This window comes from Gouania willdenowi, chromosome 12 (assembly GCF_900634775.1).
Source record: "Gouania willdenowi chromosome 12, fGouWil2.1, whole genome shotgun sequence".
Lineage (NCBI taxonomy): Eukaryota > Metazoa > Chordata > Actinopteri > Blenniiformes > Gobiesocidae > Gouania > Gouania willdenowi.
In genome coordinates this window covers 33,010,844-33,025,954 of record NC_041055.1, presented here as the reverse complement: position 1 = coordinate 33,025,954, position 15,111 = coordinate 33,010,844, and the positions used below count along the sequence as shown (strand labels likewise).

General features: G+C 36.4%; 1 protein-coding gene across 1 annotated transcript in view; it reads left to right on the top strand.

Moving 5' to 3' along the window:
• The window catches only part of LOC114472968 (poly [ADP-ribose] polymerase tankyrase-1-like), a 66,267-nt gene that overhangs the window by 40,205 nt on the left and 10,951 nt on the right, over positions 1-15,111 (top strand). The window contains exons 7-16 of the mRNA XM_028462295.1: positions 3,766-3,860; positions 4,574-4,640; positions 4,717-4,903; positions 6,891-7,012; positions 7,128-7,219; positions 8,676-8,754; positions 10,286-10,457; positions 11,929-12,008; positions 12,918-13,063; positions 13,210-13,375. Of these exons, the coding sequence (XP_028318096.1) occupies positions 3,766-3,860; positions 4,574-4,640; positions 4,717-4,903; positions 6,891-7,012; positions 7,128-7,219; positions 8,676-8,754; positions 10,286-10,457; positions 11,929-12,008; positions 12,918-13,063; positions 13,210-13,375 (1,206 nt within the window). The remainder of the gene's footprint in view (positions 1-3,765; positions 3,861-4,573; positions 4,641-4,716; positions 4,904-6,890; positions 7,013-7,127; positions 7,220-8,675; positions 8,755-10,285; positions 10,458-11,928; positions 12,009-12,917; positions 13,064-13,209; positions 13,376-15,111) is intronic.

The window sequence follows — 15,111 nt, the reverse complement described above, 5'->3', positions numbered from 1 at the left end:
AACCCGGAACTGGAAGTAGCGCGATCAATACCGCGCTCTTACCGAGGGAGCCGTAATTATAAAATTAACGTTTTGACTGTTTTGCTTCACCAAATTACTCCAAAATAACAGATACACACACTCAGGGTATTTGGACGCCGTCGACCAAGTTTCAGGTCGAACTCAGGTCGGAGATATTTGCTCCACACACACACACACACACACGCACACAGACATTCCTTGCTTTTATAGGTAGAATAATAATAATAATAATAATAATAATAACTAGATTTATATTTGATATATATTTCCCTGCAACCCCACATTGGGTCCTGACCCCAAGGTTGAAAAACACTGCTCTAGAACACTTAAAAGATGAGATTACACACACACACACACACACACACGCGCACACACACACACACACACACACACACACACACACACACACACACACACACACACACACACACTCCTGCTTCCAGTACAGCTTTGACAGATTGCAGAGGCGGAGCTTAAATCTCCCCGTCTGATCCCGTCGTCCTCTACAGAATGTGTGCACGTGTATTTAATAACTATGAAGACCAGGGCCTGATTGTTTCCTTATATCCACAGCTCATACGTGCACACACAGTTAGTGCACGGTGCTGCTGAGAACCATCTGCTGCTTCCTCTGTGAACACCACATGGTCACATGATCAGTTTATTACGCCCTCGGAGAAATGTTCAACATAAAGGCCAAATGTGGGAAAATGATAGAAGCAGTTTGATCAACATTCACAGTGAAAACTAAAATAGAACTCAATGAATGAACGTCTATTTTAAACACAAATTCACGTTCCTAATCTGAGTAAAACTAAATAAATAAACTAGATTTTGTTTCCTTTAGGTTCTCGATAGGAAATCATTTATTTGGTGTTATTTGATCTTCTCTGTGATGAAGCCACTGTGAGTTTCATTAAAGGACATTTTCTGTTTGTCTACATCTTTATTAACGACTGCTGTGCTGTGTGTTAGGGCTGGACGATAAGGACCAAAACTCATATCTCCATATTTGTTCTGAAAATGTCCATATACAATATAAATCTGGATATTTTTAACTCAATAAAGTCTGAGCAGAAAGATAATTCTAGCTTAAATTTATTATTATTTATTAAAGCAGATGCATAATGTTTAATGTTACAAAAATAATCATGAATTGTGGTGAAAAGAGGTTTAAAGTGACAATAATAGGTCAACATATGTGACATTAGGTGTAAAAGTGGTAGAAAGGGTTTATAAGTGATGAACATGTCTGGAAAGTGGAAAAAATGGAGGTTTTGACTATTTAGAGGAGCTGACATGTTATATATAGGATGTATTTTCTATATTCTGAGAGAGTAGGTGGAGCTTATTACTATATCATATTTACATTTCTATGTGATGGAGTTCCTGACATATTGGAAGATGAACATGAAAGAACAATAAGGACACATACTCCCCCCACTACATATTTCAAAAAGTATTGATCAGATCAAACTAAACATTTACAGTGTGAATGTAGAATAATCACTAAATAATTGGTAAAAATTGAGAATTTTTTTAGACCGATGTGTGTGGATAATTTGATGAAATGACATGGAATGAACCGTACAAAACTTTATAAACTTTGTGTCTGTGTGTCATATAATTGGTTCTACACTAAACTTTCTGTATAAATACACATAATAAGCTATGTTTCTGCACAGATCTATTCTGGTTTAGTTCAGGAGTCTGAAGGTGTTTAGACACAAAGTGTGAGTATAATAATGTTCCACTTTAGAACCATTACCACCCTGGTTCTGTCTGAGTTCTGTCAGAAATGGTTCCTAAAGTCTGTTCTACTGTCGCCTCAAACAAAGGTGAAATACACAATCCATTTAGTCTCATTATGGCAACATTATATACATTCACACAGACGGAATAGGCAGAAAAAACTGATTTTTTTTTTTCTACCCTTACCATTTTAAACTTTTGGAACTTTCTGTGAAGTGTTTCTTCTACTTGTAAAGTCACATTTCTTTACCACAGGATCCAATAAATGTAGATCAATCATTGTTTCTGATCAAACTACATCTGATTCAAATGTAAAATACAGTTATTCTCTAGGTTTATTTACCCTTCATAACTTCTACATTGTGTGTTGCACTTTACGTTAAAGCAAAAAATCAAAGTTCAAGCATTAAACGACTATTATTTCATGTTTGTTGGAATGTTTGTTTCTGCAAAGTTCAAATGTGTAAAACTGAGAAAATGTTCCACAGATGAAACTTAGTTGTGTTTATGTTGAAGCACTGGATGATAAACATAAATATATCTGAACATGCATCTATAAACATCTGACATATAGTAAAATATAGGTTCACAATATTTCATCATTTTTAATTTAGTTATTTTTTGAAAACATTTGAAATTGACATATCTCCCAGAAATGAGTTCTCTTTATTATGATTTTATTGTATTTGTTATATTTTGATTGTGACTCAGACATTGAAGTGTTTGATAAAGAAATTAAAATCACAATATTCAGAAAGGAAGTGGCTTTAACACAAGAAAGATGGACAACCAAAAAACACATATTAGATGTGAATGTGATGTGATTTTTTTTCTTTTTTAACAGAGATCGAATTACAAAAATTACAAAAAATAGATTTACAAGTATGTACAACATACTAGAAAAATAGATGTTTTTTTCTGTCGTTCTCATTGTCTAGAAGCTGAAATTATCCCTCATTAAATATTAAGTTTCTTAGAAAGAAAGATGAGACCTTAAAAAAAAAAAAGAAAAATGACTGGTTTGATATTTTAAACTGTACGTCTGTGTTCATAATCAACTGATATTTCAGATTTTATTCAAGATGATGACTTCTGACTACTACGGCAACAGTGTTGGGTCAAAACACACAAACTCACCCAGACTTTACAGTTTATGATCCACAGAGACCCCAACTTATAATGTACATAGACAACACAGTGTGTTTATTTGTTTAGCATGAATAAATGTTGCCTTTTATCTTAAGTTTGCCTTTGTGTGATTACATCATTTATTTAAAATTATCTTATACAAACTGTATTGTTTTGATGTCATTATTTGCTTTAACACACTTGTAATGCACACTTATGCATTGTAACATTTTTTTAATCAAGAATTGATTTTGAATCGAATCAAATGGTGAGACATCCAAAGATCCTAATGTTCTATATTTCTGCTCTGATATTTAATATAAATCCTGTCTCACTGTATGAGCTAACCTAGCATTGGGTTAGTCCTGTACTGAGGTGATCAGGATGGGGCCAGCAGGTTGATTGGTGTTTGTACAGGTGTAGTGGTTGAACTGTATAATACAAGCTTTTTTAACCTTGAGGTCTAGTAATGATTAAATAACATAAAACAGTGATTAAAATTGTATTTTTAAACTTTTAAATAAAACTAAAAAAAACAATTAATTTTTTTTTTTTAAATTTTTTTTATTTTGAATTTAAAAGATACATAATGTAACATAAATAAATAAATAGATAATGAATTGTTCAAGAGCTTAAATACTCTAGACACTCAATCACCTGCTTTCCAGAGAAAACATGCAAAACATGAGGTATTTCTGTGTTGTATTATGGCCTGATTAAAATGTTCAGTTTTCTCTGATCACAGAAAGTCAAGGCCATAAATGAATCCTCACTGTCTCTATGGATGCTCTTTTATATACAGGAGCATTATTAATGAGGTCACAGTGGTTTATTGTCCTGTTTTCTATTCTTTTATGTGTCCAGTCCACTCCTCTCCACCTAGCAGCTGGATACAACAGGGTGAGGATAGTCCAGCTGTTACTACAACATGGAGCAGATGTTCACGCCAAGGACAAAGGGTATGTATGGAGTTATACATCTGATTATGATCTCTAATTAAACCTAGCAAAGCATGTAATACAAGGAGTCTGTAACTCTTTCAAAACACAACATGCAAAAATCCTCAAATCTTGACAAATTTGTTCAACTAAATTTTTGCAGAAAATAAATATTTGTCTGTATTTGTTTATTAGTCAGATGGACTGATGTCCCAGTGTTTGCAGGAGATAGACACTCAGTGAGCTCATGCTAAATGCTAGCGATAAATGTTTGAAGTAAATCTTTGACATGAATGAAGCTGAACAATATCAGATCAATGCTGGTCTTGATGGAAAATGTCGAGACCGTACTACAGGGTTTCTCAACCTTGGGGTCGTGACCCCATGTGGGGTCACCCGATTATGAAATGGTGTTGTCTGCAATGTCTAGTAATCACTGATTAAAATGATTTATTTTTAAAATTATTGTTCTTTTTCAAATTAAAACATCACACATTATCTCAAATAACCGTATTTTATACTTTCACTTTCTGAAATATAAATGTAGTTGTGCATTTTGTTAATTTGTGCACTAATCCCGGCTACTATATATGTCACACAGTATAACAAACACGATCAAATAATCATAATAATAAAACTTTTACCACAGACCCATTAGCCGTAGCTGATGCTAAGAGGAGCTAGCTCCTTCAGCGTGTTATGTTGCTGTGTTTACCTGTTTTCTGTGTTATCAGAGGTCTGGTTCCTCTACACAACGCCTGCTCCTATGGTCACTATGAGGTGACAGAGCTGCTGCTAAAGGTACGGCTCAATTATTCCACACAATAAACCAACAACTAAACTAAACATGATCTCCCTTTTCTCTTCGTCCTCTCAGCACGGGGCGTGCGTCAACGCCATGGACCTGTGGCAGTTCACACCGCTGCATGAAGCAGCCTCTAAGAACCGAGTGGAGGTGTGTTCTCTACTGCTGAGTCATGGGGCTGACCCCACCCTCCTCAACTGTCACAGCAAGAGCTCCATGGACATGGCCCCCACCCCAGAGCTGAAGGAGAGACTCACCTGTAAGAATAATTAACATAAACATATAGAATAATTAACATAAACGTATAGAATAAATGACATAAACATATAGTAGAAATGATGAGATATTATTTACAGTTCAGCCGATGACGTGAAACAACCTTGGGTAGATCTGAGTTCAGAAACAAAATTCACAGGTGATGTTGGGAAGGAGGAGGAGGAGAGACGGAGCGTCATTCTACACGAACATCCTGGAGAATAGATAAGCTGGTAGATAAGGAGTAAGGAGCTGAGCACAAGTTTTTGTAAGCCTTTGGAGTCCATCTTTCAAGCAGTCATCCAATATGGTGGCCTTTATCTGGGAAGCTGAGCAATCATCTTCTCCATGTTTGATTCCAATCCACATAGACGTTCCAAAGTAACATCCTGCTTACTTTTGAGTTTGTTTATCACGTGAGTGAGTGTTGAGAGCCCTGCTCCATTCATCAGAAATGACTGGCAGCCTTCCCAAAACGTAATACGGACTTAGATCAGAAAACTGCCTGCTCCAATCAGCAGCATACCTGCTACCATAATTCTATATATGTAGATGTGTTCCACGTCCTCAACGGAAAGGATGGACATTCGATTGCATTGAGAGACCAGCTGATCAATTCCATAAGTTTGGTTTTTGATAGATTTGTAGAGAGAGGCTGCTGTTAGAATGTGACTAAAGACAGCACAGACAAAGAAGCAGCAGCAGGGCAGATAAAGGTCGGAGGGAGCAGAGAAGTAAGTGTCTGCCTTCGTTGAGAGCTAGAAGAGAAATATATGATCATATATAATTTATATAAACATTTACCACCACAGAGATTGACCTGTAAGAACCTGTGGAAGCACATCACACACAGGGTTTTATGTTCTGTCATTACACCTGTACCGCCTCCTCAGACCATCATGGAATGGAATTATTAAGGGCTGATAATTAGCATAAACATATAGCAGAAATGACATAAACATATAGCATAAACATAGAACACAAAGTACACAAACATAACAGAAATAAACATATAGCAGAAATGACAAATATAACATAAATAACAAACATTATGTAGAAATGGCATAAGCATATAGCAGAAATGTGATATCAACATAAAATGACTCCTAGAACACACAACATACTACAAAAATACACAAGACGATTACAAACATACCCGATGGGACAAAAAAAGAACGCTGCAAAAATTATACAAAAGGATAACAACAAAAACACAGATTTACAGCATTAACAACACTTGAAATACACATAATGACTAAAAAGATACACAAAATGAGGTTTGATGTAAAATTATCCGTGTTCAAATCAGGGGACGGATCTGGATAAGCATAATGCTTTTTTCCGTCGCCCTTTCCGGCATGAAAAAGGACAAAAAAACAAACAAAAAAAAAAAAACAATGATGTGATTCTGCTCTGAATGTCAAAATGAATTTCTGTGATTGCAACCATGTCGGAAATGAACTGAATAAATAAAAAAAATAAATAAAATGACTCCAAAAACACAAAAATATACACACCACCATCAAATTCACCTTTCCTGTGTTAATACTCCCATTATTATCTTCTTATTCTATATATATATATTATAGGTCACATGTTAGCAGTCTGTTCTCTGCTCTCATGAATAAAATCATAGAAACATTTAGAAGAGTCCAGTCTGTTATTAGATTAAACCAGTGACGTGTTCGCTAACTCACCTTTCTCTAATCACCATTCATAAATCATCTACCAAGGCTGATGTGGTGTTTCTATGGCAACAGGACCATTCATTGAAAAAACAGATTCAAAGTGTGAATGTTGTTATTCAGTGTGGAATCACTTCCTGTTGTGTAGCAGCATGATGTGTTTGTCAGAGATAATCACTTGTTTCTGCTGACTCATACATTATTAGAGCTGTGGGAAAAGAACAAACAACGTTCAGGATAATAGATGATGTCGTCAAATACAAGCTCAGAATTTTTTCTTGACACTTTCTGTGTTTTTTTGTTCAGATGAGTTCAAAGGTCACTCTCTGCTCCAGGCAGCTAGAGAAGCAGACGTGGCCAAGGCTAAGAAGAGTCTGGCTCTGGAGATCATCAACTTTAAACACCCTCACACACACGAAACCGCTCTGGTACGAGCACACACACACACACACACACACACACTCTGCTTTTATTGTTGTTTCGCTCACTGATGATCAACAACAACAAACTGATAACGTGTGTGTGTGTGTGTGTGTGTGTTAGCATTGTGCCGTAGCGTCACCCCACCCTAAAAGGAAGCAGGTGACGGAGCTGCTGCTGAGGAAAGGAGCCAACGTCAACGAGAAGAATAAAGAGTACGTTACTGTGGCTCAAAGGCACTACAGTTTAGTGCCTTTATTTTATTTTAAATGACAAAGGTTTGATATATGTGCTATCACACAGTCTATTGATTTAAGATGATATTATACACCATTAAACACAATCAATAACTTTTCACCTAAGGCTAAAAAATACTGAGCAATTTTGACAATTTTATTTGTGAATTGTTTCCGACATTTAAATTAAAATCTTTATTTTTTAAAACAATAAATGATTGTAATAATTCTAAACCTTGGGGTCAGGATGCCTTCATGGAACTGAAGAATATTTTATTTTTTATTTGATTCCATGTTTGCTTATATTTACCCTTTTTTTGGCAACTACACCAAACTTGCCATATTTTAACCTATTTTCATCACTTTTTTTGCCATATTTTTGTTCCTTTTTTGGTCACTTTTATCCCATTTTATTGATGATTAAAACAAGGATTTCCATCTTTAAGATGACTATATGCTATGGCCAGTGGCGGATGCTTTAAGACTACAAGGGAACCTCAGCTTCCCCTAAAATCAGTGGTCAAATATGTAGTGTTGTGTGTACATTTCATTAACTAAATATATGACAGAACACATGTATGTTTAGTTCAGAATCAGCTTCTTATAACAGGAAACTGACAGTGACAGCGTGACGTTCTTCATTCATTACCGCAGCGTCACAGTGTTAATAAACAGTGGTGAAGTTCAGCTTCAATTGACTTCAATGGGAGAGGATTTAGTGGTTGATCCACTGCAGTCAAACTAGACGCTCATTGGATAAATGCTCGGTTATGACGCACTTAGTCCCGCCCATCGGACGCCGGGCTTCACAGGAGGTCTATGGAGCAGTGGGCTGGATCTGTCTGTTCCGGACGCTGGAATAATGGATGATGATTGGATGATCTGTCTCAGGCTAATTCAATTTTGATTGACAGCGAAATGAGCCAATCAGAGAGTATGACGTTGTAAGCACACAGGCGGGTTTTTCAAATATTTCAGTCCGTTGCTCTGTGTTGACACGGAGACTTTGCTGATCCTCTCATAGCGAATCAACTTCTGACAAACCTAGTGTCTGTTTTTGGTGTTTGTGGAGACTGTTACTGCTTGTGTTGTGAGACTTTTCACCAAACACTCACACTCCAGCGCGTGCGTGTGTGATAATCTACAAATAGTTGTTGACAACAAAATGTGAATTCTACTAGAATTCACATTTAAATAAACAGATACATTTTCTGAAGTTGGCAGAAAATGAGCTTCCCCTGCATGAAAGACCAGCAGCCGCCACTGGCTATGGCCCAATATTTAAGTGTTTTAAGTGACTTTTGTTGTGGTTTGTTTATGCTTTTCCCTGTGAGACATTTCAAGACATGTTTTTATTTTAATCTATTTTTTTAAAGCCTTTTTTCCGCTCTTGCTCAGTAGTGTTTATATGTAACTTTAATTTTATCATCTACAGTTTTATGACTCCTCTTCACGTGGCAGCAGAACGAGCTCATAACGACATCATGGAGGTGTTACAGAAACACGGGGCCAAGGTAAACTACAGCTCTCTTCTATCACATATTTCAACACCCAAAACATGTCTCAGGGCCAGCAGCGTTTACACCACACATAGGCAACGGGTGGTCCCGGTTGACATGTGGCCCTCAGTCTAATTATGTGTGACTCCCAAAGGAAACGCACAAAATTAGGCGAAAATATACAAAATTTAAAAAAAAAAAAAGAAAGAAAAATGGAGAAAAGAGAACAAAATGTTTTTTCTTTTGCTACAAAAATACAGAAAACCACTGAAAATACAGTATATATATATATATATATGTTTAAAACAACACAGAGAAATATACAAAAGGGCCACAAAATATATGCTCCAAAAATACAAGACAACACCAAAAATAACGTTCACAGAATGATGTAAAAAAACACAAATCACAACAAACCTGTTTTCTGTATACATGCTCAGATTGGTCATTATTCTAAATACTTGTTGTCCTTTTGTGTATTTTTATTTTGTGTATAATTGCTGAATTTGCTGTGCTTTTGTGCAATGTATATATATTTTTTTTGTCCTTTCTGTCTTATTGTGTATTTTTCTGTTGTTTTGTGTATCTTTGTTGTCCTATTTTGTATTTATGTTGTCCTTTTGTATTTGCTATTCTTTATTTATTCCCACTGCTTGACTTCTGCTTTAATATTTAAAGTCTAACATTTTAATTCATTTATTTCACACTTTGTGACAGTAAATATGATTTCATCTTTAGCATTTATAGTGACAGCAGAATTAGCAGCCAGCTGTTTATCTCATACACATATATTAATCTTATGAATAAATAAATAAAAAAACCTGTGTGATGTTACCATGGAAACCGTCAAACAGTCAAAGGTGAACAAAAACAAGCTGATTTGCTGTTAACGATGATTTTGTTATGAATGAAACACCATCATGATGTGAAACGATGATGTTTGAGTCACTGACGTTCAGACACTTTTGTTTTTTAACATTTAACGGTTCCTTTAAATCATATTTATAGTGTAGTTAAACTACACAGTAGGTTATTAAACTGTGGCCCAGTGTCATTGGGTTCTGTGACAGAAGATAAAAACATAACATAACCAATGTGAATTCATCCTACAGTAAAAGAACAAACCCACTAAGGCTGGGCAGTATTGAGTTTTCTATTTTGGCGATATGAAAAATTACTTTTTTCATTTATTTTGTAATAAAATACTTATTTTAGGAGTGGCTGCTTTCACCACTTCTCAGTGTGTCCCAACCCAGACCTTCATCTAAACAAGCCACATTACAGAACTCACTCACACGTGCTGTCCCTTTGAGGAGAGAAAGACAAAAGTGACACATATTTTTCTGGTCAGACTTAATTTGAAATAAATTATTTAGATTAATATCGTACATCGCCATTTTGAGAAAAAATTATTGAGACATGAGTTTTGGTTTATATTGCCCAGCCCTAGCACCCACTGGTTTCATCCAATCAGATCCCACGCTGAGGAATGTGTTGGTTGTAACTAACACAATGTAAATGTGTGTGTGTGTGTGTGTGTGTTCAGGTGAACGCTCTGGACACACTGGGTCAGACGGCGTTGCACCGTGCAGCGATGGCGGGTCATCTGCAGACCTGTCGATTGTTGCTAGGATACGGGGCCGACGCCTCCCTGCTGTCATTGCAGGGGTTCACTGCTGCTCAGATGGGAAACGAAGCCGTTCAACAAATACTCAACGGTACTGTGTGTGTGTGTGTGTGTGTGTGTGTGTGTGCATGTGTGGCCACAGAATGTAAAGATATTATATATATTATTATGATTGTAAAGGATTAGTGCTGAGTGGGCACCCCTGGTTTTAGGTGAACACAGGTCAGATAGTAGAGATCAGAGCTCACAGTAACCATGGTGATGCTGTGTTTATGGGGAGTGGTGGCCTAGTGGTTAAGGACGCTGGGCTTGTAATCGGAGGGTTGCCGGTTCAAGCTTCACCTGGGCCATCACTGTGGGATGTTGAGCAAGTCCCTTAACCCCGAACTGCTCCCCAGGCGCCGCAAAATGGCTGCCAACTGTTCCTCAGGGATGGGTTAAATGTAGAGGACAAATTCCATTAATGTAAAAACATTACATGGCCAATTAAAGGCTGATTTAATCTTTAGTTGTTATGCTGTAAAGAAGTGGAACAAACTGTAGCAGAGCTGAAGTCAGTAGTAAGTAAGTAATTTATTTATAAAGCGCTTTTTGCAGATAAAATCACAAGTTAAAGGAACTATTTTCTCTACTGTGTATGATTGACAGGGAGATTTTTGGTCATGTTGGTGATGTAATGTGTTTGTTGATGATTTTAAATGATTTTTTTAATTGATTTTCTGCTGTTGAATGTTTTCTGTTGCACTTTTTGATCATGTAATGCACATTGAGTTGCCATGTGTATGAAATCTGCTATACAAATACAGTAAATTTGCCTTGCTTTTTCAACATTAAAACTGCTTTACAGAAACATTATTAATGCAGATGAAGGTCTAGTGCCTGTGGTTGGACAGAAATAACAGAAAAATAACAATAATACACAAGACAAATATACAAAAAGACATAAAAAATACACAAAATGCGAGTGATTTTTTTAAAATGACAACAATACAAAAAAATGAGATAAAAATGGAAAAAATGACAATGCAAACACACAAAATCTGAGAAAATTGTACAAAATTACAACAGTGAATACACAAAATGAAGGAAAAACATACAAAATCTTAAAAAATAATAAACAAATGAGGAAAAAATAAATGACAAAAATAACAAAAACATACAAAATGTCAAAAACAAACACAAAATCAGACAACAATGTACAAAATGTAAACAAAATTACACAAAACAAGAGAAGAAATTGTGAAATGACAACAATACAAAAAAATTAAGGGAAATTACACTAAATGATAACAAAAACAGATATTTTAAATTATAATTATAAATGACAGCAAAATATACACAAAAGGAAAGAGAAATAAACAAATAAACAAAATGTCAACAAATAAACAAAATGAGACAAAATATATAAAGATATAAAGTGTAGCATGCATTAAGTGAGAGTTTATTCCTCAATCTTTATTAAATCCTCCTCTGATGGACTATAATCAGTGTTTTATTAAATAACATCTGGTCTGAGCATGTGCCAGCTCTATTGTTTATTGTGTATTGTTGTTTATTTACAGAGAACATCCCAGTGAGGAACTCAGACGTAGATTTCAGACTCCTGGAAGCTGCTAAAGCTGGAGATCTGGACACAGTTAAAGTTTGTTTGACTTTATTCATTCACCTGGTTTTATTAAACATGTGACTCTGTTACTAACGTGTGTTAACATGTTTATCATGAATGTTTGGGATGTACAATACGACATCTGAAGAAACCTGAATTATTTAGTTTTTAATAAATGTTGTTTGGTTTAGAGACAAAGTAAAGGATGAGATACAGACGATTGGACATCAGTGTGATCAATAATTCATCGACAAACAGTCATTGTTAAATAGAAAGTGTGGAATTGTTTCTTTATATTTTAGTGAAACGTCAGTAGGATTTTATTCCTCACATTTAAAGTGTCTGTGTTTTTACATCGTCTAAGATCATCTTCATCCTAATAAAACTCAGTTTTAGAAAGAACAAACAAAACAATGGTGGAAAGTTGCTGAAAAATAAAAAGACAATAAACACACGCACACTGATCAATTTGGTGTTGTAGGATTTCTCTGAGCTCGATCTCTAATGTCTGACACTTCCTGATGTTTGGGGGAAGTAGAAGTAGAGTCTATTTTTACTTCTACTTCCCCCAAACATCAGGAAGTGTCTGACATTAGAGATCTACTTCTATTTTAAAGTAGAAGTGTCTTCTCTGTCGCCCTGTGAGACTGTTTTTGTGTCAGGTTTTGTAATAAGCAGTGAGGGAAGGTTTTCAATGACTTCTTTGTCTAATTATATTTCTGAGTCAATAACAAAGGCCAACTTTTGAAAAAGTAAATAAATCTGTATATCAGCTTTTTTTAACCACTGGGAATGAAAAATGAAAATAACATGTGTGAACATGAGAAAACATTTAGATGAACTCAGGATGCTGAGTGTTAATATGTATTTATATTAAGATTGTATGTATTTATATAGGTTTATATGTATATGTGTGTGTTTGATGTGATTATGGTGTCCCTGCAGTCCCTGTGTACGGCTCAGAATGTGAACTGTAGAGACCTGGAGGGACGTCACTCTACACCTCTTCACTTTGCTGCTGGTTATAACAGAGTGTCAGTGGTTGAATACTTACTGCATCACGGAGCTGACGTACACGCCAAGGACAAAGGGTAAGAACTCACAGAGAGACAATATAACACTGTAGCTGTATGTGTGTGTATACCTTCTAATATCATGTGTGTATTCCTCAGAGGTCTGGTTCCCTGTATACGTCCTATATGTAATATAATATAAGATATCGTGTGTATTCCTACAGAGGTCTGGTTCCCCTCCATAACGCCTGCTCCTACGGACACTACGAGGTGGCTGAGCTGCTGGTCAGACACGGAGCTTCAGTGAACGTGGCCGACCTGTGGAAGTTCACTCCTCTACATGAAGCTGCTGCCAAGGGCAAATATGAGATCTGTAAACTACTGCTGAAGGTTTGACCTGCTCTAACATATATTACTTATTAAACAGGTACTATTACAGTTTATTAGCCATTTGCTGTATAAAAAGAGCTCAAAGTGTAAAGTCAACAAACATTTAAAAAACTAAAACAAACGATCAATGCCACATAAAATACTATAGGGTAAAATACTGTACAATAAACAGTCTATAATAAATTGCCTTGTTTAATAGAGCGACACCTTTTCCCTGAAGGAAGCATTTTAAAAATGGCCCTGGCAGGGTGGCCTGAGGTAAGGTGCTGAGTCATTGTACAACGTGAGTTATTTTAGGTTAACAAATTGTTATATCTCGATTTTATTTGTTATTAATTATCAATAGCCTCGGTAAAAAACAAAACAACTATTTATTTCAATAGTTTTTTTAAAGCTATAAGGAGCCATTGCATAAGAGTCAAAGAGCCACATTAGGCCCCAGAGCCACAGGTTGCAGACCCCTGCTCTGGTTGGATGTTTAACATGCTGATAGTCGTTGAGAAAGGCAGTTTTAAAATAACATTAATTAAAATCACCAGCTACTATAACCACAGCGTTGGCATGGGAACACTCAAAGTGTGTAAAATGTCGCTTAATTCATTCCAGGCAACAGAAGTGTTGCCTAGTGATGTATGAAAACACACAGGGACATTACACAATAATACATTCCAGGTTAACGTTGCAATTTTTGTTTATGATGACACAATCCGTGCTCTAGAGTTCATTTACAAGAACACACCCACCTCCTCCTTTAGATCCCTCTCTGTGACTGTGAAGTCCAGTGGCTGGAAAGAGGAATCTAAGTCACATCTCCATCAGGCAGAACACGGAGCATTCCCGGGCCTAGTGCTGGGTCTGGATGCGCCTCAGCAGGTCATTCGTATTGTTCTGCAATGAATGGACGTTCGCTAAGTAGATGGAGGGCAGCGGGATCCGTAGCTTCACCAGTAGCCCCCCTCGCTTCCATCACTGGTAACCTGTAGCGTCCCCGCTCAGGGGTTAGGGTGTGCGGCGTGTGTGGCGATGCCTCCGCCCAGTTCCCTCACTCTGCTCCCGACTTCCGTGGCCTGACTCCTGGCTGCGCTTGTCTCGAGTGGGGCACACATCAAAATCAACGTACCTCTGTCCAGGATTAACGTATGACAGTCCATAAGTTTCCTCTGGATCCTCAGAAGTGTCTCACAGTTACAGTGGCAAGTGTTTCAGTGACGGATACAAACGTTAAACAGGACAGCTGTTGTGACGGCGCCATCATGCAGGTTTGACAGATGTCACATAATTATACACATTCATTGTGTTTGTTAAACTCAGACTATTCACAAAATCACCCAAACATCTGTAATTACCAAACACAGCTGTTTATTCTTTAGATCTGACGTCTGTTCATAATTATCAGGCTAATGAGTTATTAACAGTTAAAGGTTTTTAAATCATTTCTCATTATTTGGATTTTAAAGGTTGTTGAAAATGTGCAGCAATGATTTAAGTTCATTGGTTAAATCATGCTTTAACATGGGGCCTCATCTAATGTTGTGCAGCCCCCAAAGTAAACACAAAATATAAATCCAAAAAAATATACAAAATATGGCCAAAAAGATAAAAAACAATGTAAAAAATGCACAGAATTGCAACAAAAACACAAAACTACAATGAAAATAAACAAAAGGTCTTTGAAAAGATAGAAAACACCCACAAAAATACAGGAAAATGAAAGCAAAAACACACAAACCCTTTGT